The sequence below is a fragment of the Panthera tigris genome, chromosome B4 (genome assembly GCF_018350195.1).
Source record: "Panthera tigris isolate Pti1 chromosome B4, P.tigris_Pti1_mat1.1, whole genome shotgun sequence".
NCBI lineage: Eukaryota > Metazoa > Chordata > Mammalia > Carnivora > Felidae > Panthera > Panthera tigris.
This window is the reverse complement of record NC_056666.1, coordinates 101,874,570-101,895,054: the sequence shown is the minus strand read 5'-3', so window position 1 is coordinate 101,895,054 and position 20,485 is coordinate 101,874,570. Positions and strand designations below refer to the sequence as shown.

The 20,485-nt window shown below is 37.1% G+C and overlaps 1 protein-coding gene across 3 annotated transcripts in view; it reads left to right on the top strand.

Moving 5' to 3' along the window:
- The window catches only part of PAWR (pro-apoptotic WT1 regulator), a 136,488-nt gene that overhangs the window by 64,012 nt on the left and 51,991 nt on the right, over positions 1–20,485 (top strand). For all 3 annotated transcript variants that reach the window (XR_006220074.1, XM_042992808.1, XM_007099231.3), the window contains exon 2: positions 17,604–17,735. Coding sequence is in view for 2 of the 3 variants with exons in the window: in XM_042992808.1 (XP_042848742.1) it covers positions 17,604–17,735 (132 nt within the window). In the remaining variant the exon portion in view is untranslated. The remainder of the gene's footprint in view (positions 1–17,603; positions 17,736–20,485) is intronic.

The window sequence follows — 20,485 nt, the reverse complement described above, 5'->3', positions numbered from 1 at the left end:
AAACCTCATGGATGGGCTTCTCAGCAATGCTCACGATGCTACTAGAGTGTAAACAATCACCTGGAGATACTGATGATAAAGTTTTACCTTATTTGAACACGTTTTCCTTTATTGAATACCAAACCATGTAGTGGTAACTTGGACTTTAATAAAAGGGAAGACTTTGAACCGAAGGAAAAAAAAAAAACAAAACGAAAACCAAAAAACCTTTGATCTGTGGTAACAAATTTTAGTAGTGGGAAATTACTGCCTTAAGATTCCCAGCTCAGGTTTATTTGCATATATATCACTCTAAGGTTAGTCTTTCAAAACTAGTATGCCTCTCATTTGTTTAAGAAATTAAATGATGATTGGCGGGTCACTTTGTATTTTAGACTTTAAGCCTCAATTTTTTAGTCTCAGTGTCTTTTGTAATTTGGTTCAGTCTAGTCTTGTCTTTCCACTGTGCACCCATTTAGTTCAGCAAACATTGAATACATTCTGTATATGCCATATTTTGTTATAAAAGTGTGATACCTTGTTGTAATGCTGCTATTGTGATAGTGCAGTCTGTTGCCTCAAGCAGAGACTTAGAGCTATAAAAACAGTACTGTGGCTTTCAAACTTTCTTTTGGACTGATAAAAGTGTGCTTTATTAATGACTCAAGTAGCATGAATAGTTTTGCTGTTAGTGATATTTTCTGAAATGTCAAGCAATTTTTTCATAAGGTTACTAACAAAATACCATTTACAAGGTATAGTTGTTTTCCTGGAAAAATCTATGTATATTTTAAAACCTGGTATACTCCCCCCCATTGTTTTTTAGAGGTAAAATATGTTTAAGCCTAGATCATTATAGATTTTTCACCTTCATGACTGTTCAGTATTACATTCTGCAGTTGAATGGGATGTAGGTCAGTTTTTTCTTGGACTAACTTTTCACATTGCAAGATATTCATTCCATGCTCCTGATCCATAAACCAGTAGCTTCCCTTAGTCATCAATACCACCAAAAATGCCTTCACAAAATTCCAGGCCTTGTAGGGAGTGATATTGACTAAATGAGAATCACTTGGCTAGCTAGAGCTTCATGGTCAAAGGAGAGAATTGCTCCAGAATGGTGGTCAGAGAAAGCACTAACCCTACCACCAAGACTGAAGATATGAGAGAAATTAAAAAACAAATAGCTTTAAGTTGAGACAGCTGTAGGGGGAAGGGCTTTTACTGAGAGCCAGCTAGATTTCATTCTGCAGCTGAGGAGAGCAGTTCATGAATCTACAGGAATTCAGAGGATACAGTGTAATGATTAGGAAGGAGAGGAGGAATACATGATTGACTTAGATTACGGAATGTACAAAGCAAGATGGAAATGAGAGTCTGTACAGTGCTGGATGAGACCTGGGGGAAGCTTGGTCTGTTTCAGTGACTGAGGTAGATGTGGGAATGCGACCTGATAGAATTCCTCCAGAAAGTCCCTTTAAAATTAAAAATTAACACACACACACACACACACACACACACACACACACACACACAAAACTACAGGGTAGATAAATGCTTCTACAGCTGTCATCCAGCTACGGCTATCATCAACTCATAACCGCTCTTTTTTTCCCTGCACCTCTAATTCTGTACTATATACTTACACTAAGTGAGCCAGTGTATTCATAGACAGTCTGAAACAAAAGCTTCATTAAAAACGTGTTCTCTGATATTTTCTGTTCTGTTCTTTTTCTTAACGAAAATTCTGGTTGTGAGGTGCTAAGTGAATTTTATGACTGATGAATAGGTTATTCTTGGTCAGAGTTCCAACTGACCCCTCAACAACTTTGTGTTTTTAAGCCTGTTATGTAATTCTGATCCTCACATTCCTCTTCTGTAAAATAGTACACACCTTCCTAAGGTTTTTGTGAGAATTTATGAAATATTACATGTTAGTGCTTAACAGTGCCCTGCACACCTAGAAAATAGTCAATAGTAGAAACTATTACTATTTTAAGTGACAGACCTGGGATTTGAATCTAGGTCTTTATGATTCCAAATTCTGAGTTCCTATCTTGTAATTTTCTTTTTAAAAAAAAATTTTTTTAAATTTTTGAGATCATGACCTGAGCCGAAGTCGGCCGCTTAACCGACTGAGCCACCCAGGCGCCCTGTAATTTTCTTTTTAAATTTAAGTTTAATTTGTTTATTTTGAGAGAGAGAGACAGGGAGGGAGGAAGGAGCAGAGAGGGAGAGAGAATCCCAAGCAGGCTTCATGTTGTCAGTGCAGAGCCTGATGGGGGATGAGGGGCCTTGAACTGTGAGATAGATCAGGACCTGAGCTGAAACCAAGAGTCAGACACTTAACCCACTGAGCCACCCAGGTCCCCTGGAATCTTTTTTTTTTTTTTAAACAAAAAATATCACTGCACCTAAAAAGGTTGAAAATAGATCCTTAATCTCATGAAACTCCTGAGACTTACTTTTACCATATGTGCATTGTTCAAACAGTCTCTTAAATGATAATTTTAAAAAGTTTCCTTTAATAAGGACATAGAGTAGGTCGGTATATTGGTATTAGTTCATATGTCCTTTGAGTTTCAAATTTATTGGTCTCTTCTCCTTTGTTTTCTCTTTTCCCTTCTCCTGGCAGTTTATTAGTTGTAGAGACTGGCTGTTTGGTTTTTATAGCAGAGATCAGTAGAGGCTTGTTTCTGTATGATGGAGAGCTAAGAATGGTTTTGTGTTTTTAAAGGATTGTTAAAAAAAAATAAAAGTAACAGATCTTATGTAGCCCTAGAAGACTAAAATATTGCCTTATTTTTTCACAGTTTTATGACTCCTGCTTAGAGTTTCCTATAGTTTGGATTTCATGATTGCATCTCCATGGTGGTTATCTGATGAGAGTTTATGTCCCCCCTCTATTTTCTGTAATTAGTAGTTGGGTCTAGAAGCTTAATCAGATAAAAGGTTCAGTCTTTGTTTTTTAAACTCATTTCATTTGTTCAATATCTTCACTATGTTTTTAATGTTATATTTATTTGTCATTTATATATAATAATATGCTACTGTTTTAAGAATACAATTTGATGAATTTTGACAAATGTACAAATCTGAGTAAACCATCATGAGAATCATATAGAACATTTCCATCACTCCTTCTGCCCCTTTCTCATCAGCTCCTTCTTGTCACACCCAGCTCCTGGCATCCACTGATCTGTTTTCTGTCATTATGATTTTGCTTTCTCTGGAATTTTATATAGATGGAATCATACAGTATATAGTCTTCATTTTCTGGTATCTTTCACTTAGCATCATGCTTTTGAGATTTCATTCATTTTGTTACTGAGTTAGTTTTCTGCTATATGGCTATACTACTCTTTATCTGTTTACTAGTTGGTAGACTTTTGAACTATTTGTAATTTTTGGCTATTATGAAAAAAGTTGATTTTTTTTCATACAAGTTTTTGTGCACGTTTTGAGTGAACATGTTTTTATTCCTCTTGGTAAATAACTAGAATTGCTGGGTCATATGGTAAATGTATGTTTAAGTTTATAAGAAATTGTCAAACTGTTTTCTGTGTTTAATTTTTACCAGTGATATAGGAAATATTCCTATTCCTATTCCTAGGATGTTTGAAATCCTCAGTAATGCTTGATATTATCAGTCTTTAATTTTAATCATTCTGATTAAAGTACAGAGTCTGCTTAGGATTCTCTGTCTCCCTCTCTTTCTGCCCCTCACCCATGTGCACACTTGCACGTACTCTCTTTCTTTCTCTCTAAAATATAAATAAAAAAAATCCTGATTTCCTTTTTACTTGGTTACTTTTGTCAGATTTGTAGCAATAATCTGAATAATTTTTTAGGACATATATAGAATTTTAAAGTTAGTAATGTGTTGTTAGGAATGAAAATCATATCTTTGTTTTGTTCAGGGGTTTTACTTGCTGAAATATTAGTGCTATAAAATGCAGCTTTTGGAAAAGCAAAGAACTTGGTGACAATCAGTGATGCTTATTATTTGTGTTTCAAACTGTCATTTCATAAAATTTGACTTTTTTGGTTTCAATTTAAAATAATTGTTAACCTAGTTCTAATGCATTTCTCTTCTGTAATCTGTGTAAAAGGAGAGAGTAATGTTTACATGATTACATTCATCTAGAAATGAGAGCTGGGAAGAGAGATAAGGAATTCAGTTCCACAGTATTGGTATAAATATAAAATCAGTGTCTTTTTCTTCTTCTCTTTTTCTCTCAGATAAAAAGCTTATACTTAGTAGAAAGAAACTTTAAAAAATGTTTACGGTTCTTTTTGGTTCTCTTTTGCTAGTACTTATTTAAAAATTACTGTTGGGGGGGGAGGGGTGCCTGGGCAGCCTATTTGGTTAAGTATCTGACTGTTGATTTCGGCTCATGTCCTGATCTCGCAATTTGTGAGCTTGAGCCCTGCATGGGTTCTGCACTGACAGTGCAGAGCCTCTTTGAGATTCTCTTTCTCCCTTTCTCTGTCCCTCCTCTGCTTGTTCTTTCTCTCTTCCTCTCTCTCTCTCTCTCTCTCTCTCAAAAATAAGTAAACTTAAAAAAAATTTTTTATGTAACTGTTGGGCTGTTGTCTTTTCATATTCATTGTCTTCCATGTACATTTTAATTTCCTCCTTAATTTATTGGTTAACCCGTTCTTTTAGGATGTTCTTTAATCTCCAAATATTCATGGTCTTCCTGAATTTTTTCTTGTGGTTAATTTCGAGTTTCATAGTGTTGTGGTCTGAAAATATGCAGGGTATGATCTTGATCTTGTTGAGGTCTGATTTGTGTCACAGTCTGTGATCTATTCTAGATAATGAATGTTACATGTGTATTCTGCTACATTAGGATGAAATGTTCTGAACATACCTATTAAGTTCATCCGGTCCAGTGTGTCATTCAAAGCCATTGTTTCCTTGTTGGTTTTCTGCTTACATGATCTGTCCATTGTTGTAAGTGGGGTGTTGAAGGTCCCCTACTATTATGGTGTTATTATCAATGAGTTTCTTTTATGTTTGTGATTAATTGATTTATATATTTGGGTGCTTTCACATTGGGGGCATAAATATTTACAGTTGTTAGATCTTGGTGGATAAACCCCTTAATTATGATGTAATGCCCTTCTTTATCTCTTGTTACAGTCTTTATTTTAAAATTTAGTTTGTCTGATAGCAGTATGGCTACTACAGCTTTCTTTTGGCAACCACTAGCATGGTAGACAGTTCTTCCTCCCCTTACTTTCAATCTGCAGGTGTCTTTAGGTCTAAAATGGGTCTCTAGTAACCAGCATATAGATGGATCCTGTTTTATTATACATTCTGATACCCTATGTCTTTTGATTGGAGCATTTAATCCATTGACATTTAGAGTGAGTACTGAAAGATATAAACTTAGTGGCATTGTGTTGCCTGTAAAGTTGGTGTTTCTGGTGATATTCTCTGGTCCTTTCTAGTCTTTGTTTCTTTTGGTCTTTTTTGTTTTGTTTTGTGTTTCCTCCACTCAAAGGGTCCCTCTTAGAACTTCTTGTGGGGCTGGTTTAATGGTCACGAACTCCTTTAGTTTTTGTTTGGGAACCTCTTTCTCCTTCTATTTTGAATGACAGCCTTGCTGAATGAATAATTCTTGGCTGCATATTTTTCCAGTTCAACACATTGTATATATCCTTCCACTCCTTTCTGGCCTGCCAAGTTTCTGTGGATAGGTCTGCTGCAAACCAGATCTGACTTCCCTTATAGGTTAGGGACTTTTTTTTTCCTTTGCTGCTTTCATAATTCTTTCCTTGTCTGTGTATTTTATGAATTTGATTATGATGTGCTTGGTGATGGTCAGTTTTTGTTGAATCTAATGGTAGTTCTCTGTGCTTCTTGGATTTTGATGTCTGTGTCCTTCCCAAAATTAGGAAAGTTTTCCACTATAATTTGCTCACATAAACCTTCTGCCCTTCTTCTCTCTCTTCATCTTCTGGGACTGCTATGATTTGGATGTTATTCTTTTTTAATAAGTCATTGATTTCTCTAAGTCTTGTATTGTGATTTTATTGCCTTTGTTTACCTCTTTTTCTGCTTCATTATTATCCAAAATTTTGTCTTCTATATCGCAGATTCGCTGCTCTGCTTTGTCCATCCTTGTTGTCGTGCATTTGAGATGCAGCAAAGGCAGTCATAAGAGGGAAGAAAATAGCAATCCAGGCCTTCCTAAAGAAGGAAGAAAGGTCTCAAATACACAACCCAGCCTTATACCTAAAAGAGCTGGAAAAAACAGAAAATAAAGTCCAAACCAGCAGAAAAAGGGAAATAATAAAGATTAGAGCAGAAATCAGTGATAGCAAAATCAAAAAACCAGTAGAACAGATCAATGACCAGGAGCTGGTTCTTTGAAAAAAATAACAAAATTGATACACCCCCTAGCGAGACTGATCAAAAAGAAAAAGGAAAAGGGCCCAAATAAATAAAATCATGAATTAAAGAGGAGAGAGCACAACCAAACTGCAGAAATGCTAACAATAATAAGAGAATATTATGAGCAATTATATGCCAGCAAATTGGGCAATCTGAATGAAATGGACAAATTTCTAGAAACATATAAACTACTAAAACTGAAACAGGAAGAAATAGAAGATTTGAACAGATGCATAACCAATAAAGAAATTGAATCAGTAATCAAAAATCTCCCAACAAACAAGAGTCCAGGGCCAGATGGCTTTCCAGGGGAATTCTACCAAACATTTAAAGAAGAGTTAACTCCTGTTCTTTTGAAGCCATTCCAAAAAATAGAAATGGAGAGAAAACTTCCAAACTCATTCTGTGAGGCCAGCATTACTTTGATTCCAAAACCAGACAAAGACCCGACTAAAAAGGAGAACTACACAGCAGTTTCCCTGATGAACATGAATGCAAAATTCTCAACAAGATACTAGCCAACCAGATTCAACAATACATTAAAAGAATTATTCACCATGATCAAGTGGGATTTATTCTTGGGATACAGGGCTTGTTCAGTATCTACAAATCAATCAATGTGATGCATCACATTATAAAAGAAGGATAAGAACCACATGATCCTCTCAATAGATGCTGAAAAAGCGTTTGAAAAAATACAGCATCCTTTCTTGATAAAAACCCTCAAGAAAGTAGATATAGAAACATCATACCTCAAGATCATGAAAGACCTACCACTAATATCCTCAATGGGGAAAAACTGAGTGCTTTCCCCTAAGGTCAGGAATACAACAAGGATGTTGACTCTCACCACTGTTACCCAACATAGTGTTGGAAGTCCTAGCCTCAGCAATCAGACAACACAAAGAAATAAAAGTCATCCAGATCTGCAAGGAGGAAGTCAAACTTTCACTCTTCACAAATGAAGTGATGCTGTATGTGGAAGATCCAAAAGACTGCTAGAACTGATACGTGAATTCAGCAATGTCGCAGGATATAAGATAAATGCACAGAAATTCATTGCATTTCTATACACCAGTTATGAAGCAACAGAAAGAGAAATCAAGGACTCGATCCCATTTACAATTGCACTCAAAACCATAAAATACCTAGGAATAAACCTAACCAAAGAGGTGAAAAATCTGTACACTGAAAACTGTAGATTAAAAACAGATGAACGTAAGGAAGGGAAGCAAAAACAATGTAAAAACAAAGGAGACAAACCATAAGACACTCTTGAATACAAAGAACAAACTGAGGGTTGCTGGAGGGGTGTTGGGTGGGGAAGAGCTAAATGGTTGAGGGGCGTTAAGGAGGACACTTGTTGGGATGAGCACTGGGTGTTATATGTAAGCAGTGAATCACTAAATTCTATTCCTGAAGTCATTATTATACTATATGTTAACTAACTTGGATTTATATTTAAGAAAACAATAAAAAAGAAGAAAAAAAAACATTTCAGATAAAAAAAAATAACTGTCAGGATGCCTGGCTGGCTCAGTTGATGGAGCATGTGAGTCTTGATCTTGGGGTTGTGAGTTTGAGCCCCATGTTGGATGTAGAGAATACTTAAAAATAAAAAATCTTAAAACATAATTCTGTCTCTCTTAAGGATATCAGTTGGCTGTGCACTTTGAGAAATACTAATGTTTGCAAGAAATAGAAGTAGAAAATGTCTTAACCCACCTTGGTCCATTAACTCAGTTCTTTTTTACTTTTCATTCTTATTTCTCACCATTTCTAGCAAAGTGTTCCTCCAGGTGTATTTATCCCAGTTATGTAAGATAGCTTAAAGAATTTTTAGGATGCTTGTTGCCAAAAGAACTGTATTGGTTGCTAGAAGAACCTTGGAGGGAAGTTGTGATTCATCAAGTAATCACTTTTCTAAAAGCTGCCTAGAATGTAAGATGCATACACTCTCCACAGAGATAGTATGTGTGATGAGTAGGTTCCTGGGTCAGTAGGTGACAGCATTGCCATGAGAAAGAATGTTCAGTTTTAAGTTGGGGTACCATTGCCCATCCCCCTAATTTGTCTCATCTTGTTAACTCATTCATTCATTTAACATTTGCTGAATTTTTTTCTTCTTCTTTTTAATTTGCTAGCAAGGGAGTCTACATTTATTGATGTAGTGGAAGGAGGGAAGGTGGTCAGTATCGAGAGACTGGATCTCAGCAAATGAAAACAAGGAGAAATAAAATATTATCCCTGTGCCCAGGGAGTTCATGGCTACTTGCTTCAACTTTTGCTTTCTATCTATGCTACTCTAGGATATAAGAGTTCTAGCTTTGTGTGACTAACATTCGATCTTATGGTAAGGTATTTTTGCAGTCCAGGTACTGGAGAATGAGTGATGTTTGCTTTCCTAGAGTAGAAGGCTAGAGATAAGACCACTCTTTATTTTTCCCAGATCTTATTCTTTTGCTTGTCAGCCCGCACTCTGCATTAAATGATTGATCTCTTGTGTCAGTATTGAAGAATTCTTTTACTGTATTCTTTTTTCCTAAGGGCCTCGATTGTACAGTTATTATTGTGGATTTATACATTTTAATGTTAACGAGTGAATGTTCTGTCATAATTCTTTTCAGAAAAGTAAGTTTTCTGGATGCATTATGTATTTATTTATCCAGATGACCCACTCTACTTTCCAAATAAATTCCCTTAAGATATTGATTGGAACTTTTATTCAACTTACAAATTGATTTACAGATTATTGATATCTTCACAATATTAGGTTTTTCTCCATTTAAGAATAGGTTTTAGTTTATATTTCTCAGCAAAGTTTTATAGTTCTGTTTCATAAAGGTTATTGTTTTTTATACTTATTATTATAAAATTATACAATCTGACTATTGATTTTACTTTGGGAAGCTGTTTTTTCATACTTACATAAAAACCATCGTAACAAGCTCTAATAATTCTAAAATATTTTTATGTTATTATCTCAATGAAATTATATGATCTGAGGTAAAGGGATTTTGCTTTCTTTCTAAAGTTGAAATTGTTTATTACCTAGTTTAATCAGATAGCACTCCCAGAGTGATGTTAACAGCTATCTTGATAGTGGAATGAATATGAATGTTTTAAGTGTGATTTTGCTTTTAAATTTTGTGGATATTTTGTCATTAAACATGACACTATCTATTGGTCTGAAAAAGTTTTTTAGAGAGTTCTAAGAGAGATTATTTTTCTAATCAGGACTAATTTCTTCAACCTTGGTACCCTTTACAAGATTTCTTTTGTTGTTTCTGTTGTCCTGCTAGGATACATTATTTTTCATAGGATCAAATTGCCTACATTGTTGTCTACTCCACTTTTGACCCCTGTTAATTTCCACTTTGAACAGCTGTATACAGGTTCTGTACCCAAAATAAGTTTCTTTTATTTGTTTGTTAGAGAATCTTCAAAAAAATTTTTTTGACATTTATTTTAGAGAGAGAGAAAGAGTGTGAGTGGGGAAGGGGCAGAGAGGGAGACACAGAATGTGAAGCAGGCTTCAGACTCTGAGCTGTCAGCACACATCCCGATATGGGGCTCCAACTCATGAACCGCGAGATAATGACCTGAGTGAAGTTGGATACTTAAGCGACTGAGCCACCCAGGCACTTCTAGAGAGAGAGAGATTTTTTTTTTTAAATATAATTTATTGTCAAGTTAGGTACCATACAGTGTATACACTGTGCTTGTTCTTGGCTTCAGGAGTAGATTCCCATGAATCATCACTTACATATAGCATCCAGTGCTCATCCCAACAAGTGCCCTCCTCAATGCCCATCACCCGTTTTCCTCTTTCCCCGCCCCCCTCCCCCATCAACATTCCTCTCTATCTTTAAGAGTCTCTTATGGGTTTGCCTCCCTCTCTGTTTGAAACTGTTTTCTCCCCCCTTCCCTTCCCCCATGGTCTTCTGTTACATTTCTCAAGTTCAACATATGAGTGAAAACATGATAGGTCTTTCTCTGACTGACTTATTTCACTTAGCATAATACCTCCAGTTCTATCCACGTTGTTGCAAATGGCAGGATTTCATTCTTTCTCATTGCCAAATAGTATTCCATTGTATACATAAATCACATCTCTTTTTTTTTTAAGTTATTTTTAAGTGTTTCTTTATTTTTGAGAGAGAGGGAGATACAGAATCCGAAGCATGTTCCAGGCTCTGAGCTATCAGCACAGAGCCTGATGCAGGGCTGGAACTCACAGGCTGCGAGTTCATGACCTAAGCCGAAGACAGACACCCAACCGACTGAGCCACCCATGTGCCCCTAAACCACATCTTCTTTATCCATTCATCAGTTGATGGACATTTGGGCTCTTTTCATAATTTGGCTATTGTTGAAAGCACTGCTGTAAACATTGGGGTACATGTGCCCCTATGAATCAGCACTCCTGTATCCTTTGGATAAATTTTTAGTAGTACTATTGTTGGGTCATAGGGTAATTCTATTTTTAATCTTTTGAAGAACCTTCAAACTGTTTTCCAGATTGGGTAAACCATTTTGCATTCTCACCAACAGCGCCAGAGGGTTCCCATTTCTCCACATCCTGACCATTTCTGTTGTTTACCGAGTTGTTAATTTTAGCCACTCTGACTGGTGTGAGGTGGTATCTCAGTGTGGTTTTGATTTGTGTTTCCCTGATGATGAATGATGTTGAGCATCTTTTCATATGTCTGTTGGCCATCTGGATGTCTTTGGAAAACTGTCAATTTATGTCTTCTGCCCATTTCTTGACTGGATTATTTGTTTTTCGTGTGTTGAGTTAGGTAAGTTCTTTATAGATTTTGTCTGATATGTCATTTGCAAATATCTTCTCCCGTTCTGTCAGTTGCCTTTTAGTTTTGTTGATTGTTTCCTTTGCAGTGTAGAAGCTTTTTATCTCATGAGTTTCCAATAGTTCGTTTTCGCTTTTATTTCCCTTGCCTTTGGAGATGTGTTGAGTAAGAAGCTGGTGCAGCTGAGGTCAAAGAAATTGTTGCCTGTTTTCTGTAGGGTTTTGATGGTTTCCTGTGTCACATTTAGGTCTTTCATCCATTTTCAGTTTCTTTTTGTGTATGCTGTAAGAAAGTGGTCCAGTTTCATTCTTCTGCATGTTGCTGTGATTCAGTTCTCCCAGCACCATTTACTAAACAGACTGTCTTTTTTCCAGTGGATATTCTTTCCTGCTTTGTTAAAGATTAGTTGGCTATGTATTTGTGAGTCCAGTTCTGGGTTCTCTATTCCATTCCATTGGTCTTTGTATCTGTTTTTGTGCCAATACCATATTGTCTTGATGATTATAGCTTTGTAATACAGCTTGAAGTCCGGGATTGTGATGCCTCCAGCTTTGGTTTTCTTTTTCAATATTACTTTGGCTCTTCAGGGTCTTTTGTAGTTCCATACAAATTTTAGGATTGTTTGTTCTAGCTCTGAGAAGAATGCTGGTGCAATTTTGATTGGGATTGCTTTGAATGTGTAGATTGATTTGGGTTTTATTGGCATTTTAACAATATTTGTTCTTCCAATCCATGAGCGTGGAATGTTTTTCCATTTCTTTGTGTCGTCTTCAATTTCTTTCATAATTTTTCTATATTTTTCAGCATACTTATGTTTTACATCTTTGGTTAGGTATATTCCTAGGTATTTTATGGTTCTTGGTGCAGTTGTAAATGGGATTGATTTCTTAATTTCTCTTTCTGTTGCTTCATTATCGGTGTATAGAAATGCAGCTGATTTCTGTATCAATCTGGTTTTGTATCTGTGACTTTGCTGAATTCATGTGTCAGTTCTAGCAGCTTTTTGGTGGCGTCTTTTGGGTTTTCCATGTAGAGTATCATGTTTTCTGCAAAACGTGAAAGTTTGAGTTCTTCTCTGCCAGTTTGGATGCCTTTATTTCATTCTGTTGTCTAATTGTTGAGGCTAGAACTTCTAACGCTGTGTTAAAGAACAGTGGTGAGAGTGGACATCCCTGTTGTGTTCCTGATCTCGGGGGGATCCTCTCAGTTTTTCCCCATTGAGGATGATACTAGCTGTTGACTTTCTATATATGACCTTTTTGATGTTAAGGTATATTCCTTCTATCCCGACTTTCTTGAGTGTTTTTATTAAGAATGGGTGCTGTATTTTGTCCAATGATTTTTTTTTTCAGCATCTATTGACAGGATCATATGGTTCTTACCCTTTTTTCTACCAATGTGATGTATGACATTGTTTGATTTGCGAATATTGAACCAGCCCTGCAGTCCAGGAATGAATTTCAATTGATCATGGTCAACAATTCTTTTTATGTGCTGTTGAATTTGATTTGTTAGTATCTTGTTGAGAATTTTTGCACCCATATTCATCAGAGATATTGGCCTGTAATTCTCCTTTTTAGTGGGTTCTCTGTCTGGTTTGGGAAATCAAGGTAATACTGGCTTCATGGAATGAGTATGGAACCTTTCCTTCTGTTTCTATTTTTGGAATATCTTGAGAAGGATATGTATTAACTCTGCTTTATGTGTCTGGTAGAATTCCCCTGGGAAGCCATGTGGCCCAGGACTTGTATTTGTTGGGAGATTTTTGATAACTCATTCAATTTATTTGCTGGTTATGGGTCTGGTCAAATTTTCTATTTCTTCCCCTTTGAGTGTTGGTAGTGTGTGGTCGTCTAGGAATTTGTCCATTTCTTCCAGGCTGTACAGTTCTTTGGCATATAATTTTTTATAGTATTCTCTAATAATTGTGTGTATTTCTGTGGTGTTGTTTGAGATCTCCTCTTTCGTGATTTTGTCTATTTGGATTCTCTCTCTTTTCTACATTGTGAGAAGTCTGGCTAGGGGTTTATCAATTTTGTTTATTTTTTCAAAAAACCAGCTGTTAGATTCATTGATCTGTTCTCATGTTGTTGTTGTTGTTTTTGTTGTTTTTGATTCTATATTGTTTATTTCTGCTATAATGTTTATTATTTCTCTTCTGCTGGCTTTGGGTTTGTTTGCTGTTTTGCTTCTAGTTACTTTAGGTGTGAGGTTGGGTTTTGTGTTTGGGATTTTTCTTGTTTCTTGAGATAGGCCTGGTTTGCAATGTATTTTCCTCTTATGACTGCCTTTGCTGCATCCCAAAGGGTTTCAACTGTCATGTTTTCACTTTTATTTGTCTTCATGTATTTTTAAATTTCTTCTTTAATTGCCTGGTTGACCCATTCATTCTTTAGTAGGATGTTTTTTAACCTGCATGCATTTGGAGGCTTTCCAATTTTTTTCTCTTTCCAATTTTTTTCAAGTTCATAGCATTGTGATCTGAAAATACACATGGTATGATCTCATTTGTTTCATATTTATTAAGGGCTGTTTTGTGACCCAGTATGTGATCTATCTTGGTGAATGGTCTAGGTGCACTTGTGAAGAATGTGTATTCTGCTGCTTTTGGATGAAAAGTTGTGAATATATCTGTCAAGTCCTTCTGGTCCAGTGTATCATTTAAGGCCATTGTGTCTTTATTGATTTTCTGTTTAGATGATCTGTCCATTGTTGTAAGTGGAGTACTAAAGTCCCCTGCGATTACTGTATTTTTATCAATAAATAAGATTGCTTATGTTTGTGTTAATTGATTTATATACTTGGATAGCCCCACGTTGGGAGCATAAACATGGTTAGCTCTTCTTGATGGATAGACCACATAATTATGATACAATGACCTTCTTCATCTCTTGTTACAGCCTTTAGTTTAAAATCTGGTTTGTCTGATATAAGTATGGCTACTCCAGCCTTCTTTGACTTCCAGTAGCATGATAGATGGTTCTCCATCTCCCTACTTTCAATCTGAAGGTGTCCTCAGGTCTAAAATGAGGTTCTTGTAGACAGCATATAGATGAATATTGTTTTTTATCCATTCTGACACCCTGTGTCTTTTGATTGGAAGATTTAGCTCATTTACATTCAGAGTTGTTATTGAAAGATACGGATTTAGTGTCATTGTGTTACCTGTAGGTTTCATGCTTGTGATGTCTCTGGTCCTTTGTAGTCTTTGTAGCATTCCACTCATAGAGTCCCCCTTAGGATCTCTTGCAGGGCTGGTTTAGTGGTCATGAACTCCTTCAGCTTTTGTTTGGGAAAGTCTCTTCTCTCTCCTTGTGTTCTGAATGACAGCCTTGCTGGATAAAGGATTTTTGGCTGCACATTTTTCCTCTTCAGCACTATTTCCTGCCACTGTCTTCTGGCCTGCCAATTTTCACTGGACAGGTCTGGAACTACCCTTATGTGTCTACCCTTGTATGTTAAGGCCCATTTGTCCCTAGCTGCTTTTATAATTCTCTTTATCTTTGTATTTTGCCAGTTTCACTGTCATAGCCATGGTGAAGACCTAATCTTGTCGAATCTGAAGGGAGTGTTCTGTGCCTCCTGGATTTGGATGTCTGCTTCCTTCCCCAGATTATGGAAGTTCTGAGCTATAATTTGTTCAAGTAAACCTTCTGCACCTTTCTCTCTCTCTTTTTCTTCTGGAACTCTTATGATACGGATATTATTGTTTCATTGAATCACTTAGCTCTCTAATTCTCCCCGTGGTCTAGTATTTTTTTTTATCTCTCTTTTTCTGGGCTTCATCATTTTCCTTAATTTTATCTTCTCTTTCACTTATTCTCCCCTCTGCTTCCTCCATCCTTGCTGTCATTGCATGTAGTTTATTTTGTACCTCATTTACAACATCTCTTAGTTCATTGTGACTATCTCTTAGTTCCTTGATCTCTGCAGCAATAGAGTCTCTACTTTTTAAAGCCTAGCTGTTAATCTTATGACTATTATTCTAAATTATTGATCAGATATATTGTTTATATCTGTTTTGAGCAATTACTTAGCTGTCATTTCTTCCTGGAATTTCTTTAGAGAATTCTGTTTCATCATTTTGGCTAGTTTTCTGTGCCTTATGTGTTTTAATAGCTTATTGTGTGTCCTGCACCTGCAAACACTATTATATTAAAAAAGGGTCATAAACCATCCAGGGCCTGGCCCTTTAGGAGGTGATTTTTGGAGTGTGTTGCATGCTCTTTGTTGTTGTGACTGGTTGCTTTATTTCCCTACTCATGATAGTGGTTTGGACCTGCCACCAGCTGTGATTTGATTTGTTCGTTGAAGTAACAACGAATTTTTTCCTGGAAAAAATTTAAAAAGGGGTGGTGGTGGTGGAAGAAAGAAGCCTTATACCATATAAAGAGAGAAATGATAGGGGTGGGGAAAAAGAAAAGAGAGGAAAAAATTGACTAGGCAGGAATTAGAGAAAGTATACAACTTAATCCAGAGAGAGAGGAAAATGAAGAAGAAGGAGATACAGAAGAGGGGTAAAAAGAATAGATTAAAAATGTCCACTTAAACAAACCAACGACCAGAATATTCAGAATAGGGAAGGGGTGAACTAAGAGGAAGAAAGGGAAGGAAAAAAACCTATCTACATATCTAAAATAAGAAAATGCAAAACCGCTGGACTGATATCTGATTGTGCCTTGGAACCAGTGGTTGCGCTGGTCTAGAGGTGGGGCCCTCTGGTTCAGTCAGTGTCAATCTTGCGTCGGTACATATGTAACTATGAGGCATGGGGAGGCGTGGTTTGGTGTAGGCAGTCCTGCCTCCACTGGGGGCTGCAGCCCTGTTCCCTGAAGCCCCACTTTGTTGGTGATGGGGAGAAAAATGGCAACACCCCATTCTTTCTTTCCCTGACCAGGTGTCCCAGACCACACTGTTCAGGCCATTTTCACAGTGTTGTGCACGTGCGAGCAGGCTCTTCTGTCCTGCTCCAGTCTGCTGTGCTTTCCAGGTGCTCAGCTGGGATTCAAACCCCAATGTCTTAAAGGGTCCTGCTCCGCAGGCCCTGGTTATGGGGTAGTGCCACTCCCCCCAGCCAGCCTACAAAGGGCCTCTGACTGGCTGGTGCCTGCAGGGTCTTTTGTCCTTGGAGCTATCTACCTTCTTCCCACAGCACTCAGGGAGAGGATTTTTCTCTCTGACTGTGCCTCTGACTTAGCTACTGAGCCCAGGGCTAGCTCCTGCCCACCCTCCCGTCCCCTGCCAGGTGTATGTACAGGGTGGCCGGCCCCAGTCTGGTAGAAGCCCCACAACCCTGGATCGAGTTATAAATTGATTATTTCTCCATTTTTTCTACTCCCCGGTCCGTGGTTTTTCTCTTGTCCAAATACACTTCCACAGCCTCTCTTTCTCGTCCTTTTGTCTTTCCACAGAAGGGGATCCCTCCCCTCCATGCCTACACTGCCCATTTTATCTCCCAATTTGCAATAACGCACCTATGGTCTGTCACGTTGTCCCTGTGGGCCCCCTGGGGATGTTTCTGTCCTTCTTTCGCCAAGATTCCTAGAATTCCAAGTCTTCTGTCCTCAATAGTGCTGTGTTTGATGGATGAGGGAACTTTGGATCCCTGTGTTTCTCCTCTATTTTGATTCCTCTAGAGAGAGAGAATCTTAAGCAGGCTCCATATTCACCGTAGAGCCTCATGCAGGGCTTAATCCTGTGACCCTGGGATCATGACCTGAGCTGAAATCAAGAGTCGGACACTCAACCGACTTAGCCACCCATGTGCTACCCCCCAAATCAGTTTTGATCATGTTTTACTTATATTCTGGGGAATTGTGGCAGTGTAACTTCTTTCTGTGTTATGTAGTGGAAAGTCTATACTTCTCAAGCTATTTATGTTCCTTGTGATCAGAGCATATGCCTTTTGAATCCTCACCTCTCTCAAGAACTATGAAGGGTCTGAGGTCTCACCCTGCTTGCAAGTTAACATTTAGCTTCCTGTAGTTTCATGGATCATGGCAGAACATACTAGTCTCCTGCGTCACACACACGCACACATGCACACACGCACAATCTTCCCACTGGTCTAAAAAGTCCATGTCTTGGTTATATCTTTTGTTATTCTCTGAAAAGAGGTAAACATCATTTGTTTACTTGTTGAATGAATGTAAGAAAAGAAGAAATGAATCTTACCTTTAGGCAAACCCTGTTAACTGCTATTTGGAGTCTAGAGAAAAGGTGAGTTATCAGGGGTCTGAATGTGGAGGTTGGAATTTTAAGCAGATAATTTAGTTTACAGGAATTAAATGTACATATTGCTGTATGCACAGATACTTCTTTAATGTTGTCAAATGTGTCTTCACATACTGTCACAACATTCTGTTAATATTATATGAAAATAAAATGGAAACTATTCTTTTTTTCAGTGCTTAGATGAATATGAAGACGATGAAGCAGGGCAGAAAGAGCGGAAACGAGAAGATGCAATTACACAACAGAACACGATGCAGAATGAAGCTGCCAGCTTATTAGATCCAGGCAGTTCTTATCTGCTACAAGTGAGTATTTATTTAAATTTAATTTAAAAAAAATTATCTTGGGGCACCTGGGTGGCTCAGTTGGTTAAGCATCTGACTTTGGCTCAGGTCATGATCTCATGGCTTGTGGGTTCTAGCCCGTGTTGGGCTCTGTGCTGACAGCATAGAGCCTGGAGCCTGCTTCGGATTCTGTGTCTCTCTGCCTCTTCCCCGTTCGTGCTCTGTCTCTCTCTCTTTATAAGATAAGTAAACATTAAAAAAACAATTAAAATTAAACATTATCTTAAAAATTTATTTTTTAAGTAAATTACTTTTTTAATTAATTTGTTTGTTTTTTTAAAGTAAGCTCTATGTGCAACATGAGGCCTGAACTCACAACTCTGAGATCAGGTTAGGTGTTTACCGACTCAGCCAGGTGTCCCTAAAAATTTCTTGTTTAATTTTTTAATTTTACAAATGAATATTTAAAAATACCAGGATGTCAGTTGCTATTTTAACAATAATTTTAAGTAGCTTCTAATAATTTTTTCCTTCTCCTTTTGGTTGCATCAGCTCCATTTAAGTACTTTCAATGGATTTAACCACTGATTTTCCTTGCATCCAAATACTTTTTGACTATGTGGTTCTTTGTTCCCAATCAGTGAATATTTGCTATCTCATTAAGCAAGTTTAAACAGTATCTGTTGTAAAGTAACAGGAAAAATAATTACCTTTTTGCTCTTAATAAAGTTAGAATTAGTAAGTATGAGTGGACACTTCTGCCAGAGGCTGATAATTTCATTAGAATTATGTAGCAAATAAAGAGTTGTATCTAGTTTATACAAAGTCAGATATTTAAACATAGTAACAAAATACCATATGTAGTATTGTGAATTGCCAGAAACATCTATACTTCTATGTGATTATACAAATACATTTAAACTCAGTTTCAAATTAGCTGTTATTTTGGGTTTTTGTGGCAAAGAAAATTGGGAGTTGATGGTGTCAGAATGCCTCAGTATAAAGCAGATGACTCTGTTTAAATTGTAATTTGGGATTGGTCTTGATATAATCTAGTATTACATTGATTTGCTGACATTTTGAGATCCTAGGCCACTGTGTCATCTTTTCAGAGTTTAATTTAGACTTTTTATTAGAAAAAAATTTTTTTAAGTTTATTTATTTAAGTAGTCTCTACATCTAACTGTGGGGCTTGAACTTACGACCCTGAGATCAAGAGTTGTATGCTCTTCTGACTGAGCCAGTCAGGCACCTCCAGTTTTGACTTTTTTAAAGTTTTTAATTATGATACCATTTTATTTTACTTATTTATTTTTTAACGTTTATTTATTTTTGAGACAGAGAGAGACAGAGCATGAATAGGGGAGGGTCAGACACAGAATCTGAAACAGGCTCCAGGCTCTGAGCTGTCAGCACAGAGCCTGACGCGGGGCTTGAACTCCCAGACCGTGAGATCATGACCTGAGCCGAAGTCGGCCGCTTAACCGACTGAGCCACCCAGGCGCCCCTATGGTATCATTTTAAAAGGAGTTTCTGAGCAATACAAACATCTCCCCCATTTTACTGATGAACAAAATGAAATATAAACTTCCCTATTAACTGGCAAGGTTATGATAAATAGCCTTTTTTTTTTTTTTTTTGGCAGAGAGAGGCAAAATATTTTCAAGTAGTTTGGAAACACAGATGCAAAACTGCTCTTTGAGTCAGAGATACTGACAGGAGGGCTGATGAAGTGATGCAGGTTTATCTGCACCTCCGTATCCAGGTACTAGAAGTACCTACCCTGTTATAACATGGTGTGAGCTGATAAGCAGCACTTCTCTCAGTATCTCTGTAAACAAATTTATCTTTATATGTATGTCTGTATGTATGTACATATATGTATATGTACATATCCCTATATACATACCACTGTTTTGTTCTTTTCCCTTAATATTGTGGTGAGACTTCCACAGTATTACATAAAGAACTTCCCTATTACTTTTTGCAAATGCAGAATGTTCTATGTTATAGATGTACCATAATTTTTCTAATTTCTATTGATGGCTATTTAGGTTATTTATAATCTTTTACTATTACAACCAGTGTGGTGGTGAAAAACTTAAAATACATATTGCTTTGCATATATGTGTATGTAAATCAGTAGGATAAAATCCTAGCAGTGGAATTTCTGGGTGAAAAGGAGTGTGCATTTGTAATTGTGATGCTATTTCCAAAATGTTCTTTGCAGTATGGCCATTTTTTCATGTTATTCAGAGCTCTTCATATATTATTTTCAGTGGCATACAGCTTTCTTTCTTTCAGAGAGAGAGAGAGGGGGGGGTGGGGGCACAAGTGAGCCAGGGGCAGGCAGAGAGAGGGAGGGGAGGGAAGGGGGAGAGAGAGAGAGCATACAAGTGAGCGAGGGGCAGAGAGAGAGAGAAAGAAGCAGGGATCACCCAAAGCGGGCTCCAGCTCACCTGATATGGGATTCCAACTCCTCACAAACCGTGAGATCATGACCTGAGCTGAAGTAAGATGCTTAATGACTGAGCTACCCAGGTGTCCCTAAAGTTTTCTATTTTAGTGTATATAGTAGTTAACACAAATTTCTTATTAATGGAAATCCTCAGTGGTTATATATATTTTTTTTGCTGTTGTAAATAATACTGAAGTTTAATCTGTGTAGGTTAAACTTTTGTGTTTTGAATTATTTGTCCAGATTTCCAGAGATAAATTTATTGGGCCAAAAAACAAAGGATTATAAGGACTTAAAAAATTTCTGATACATA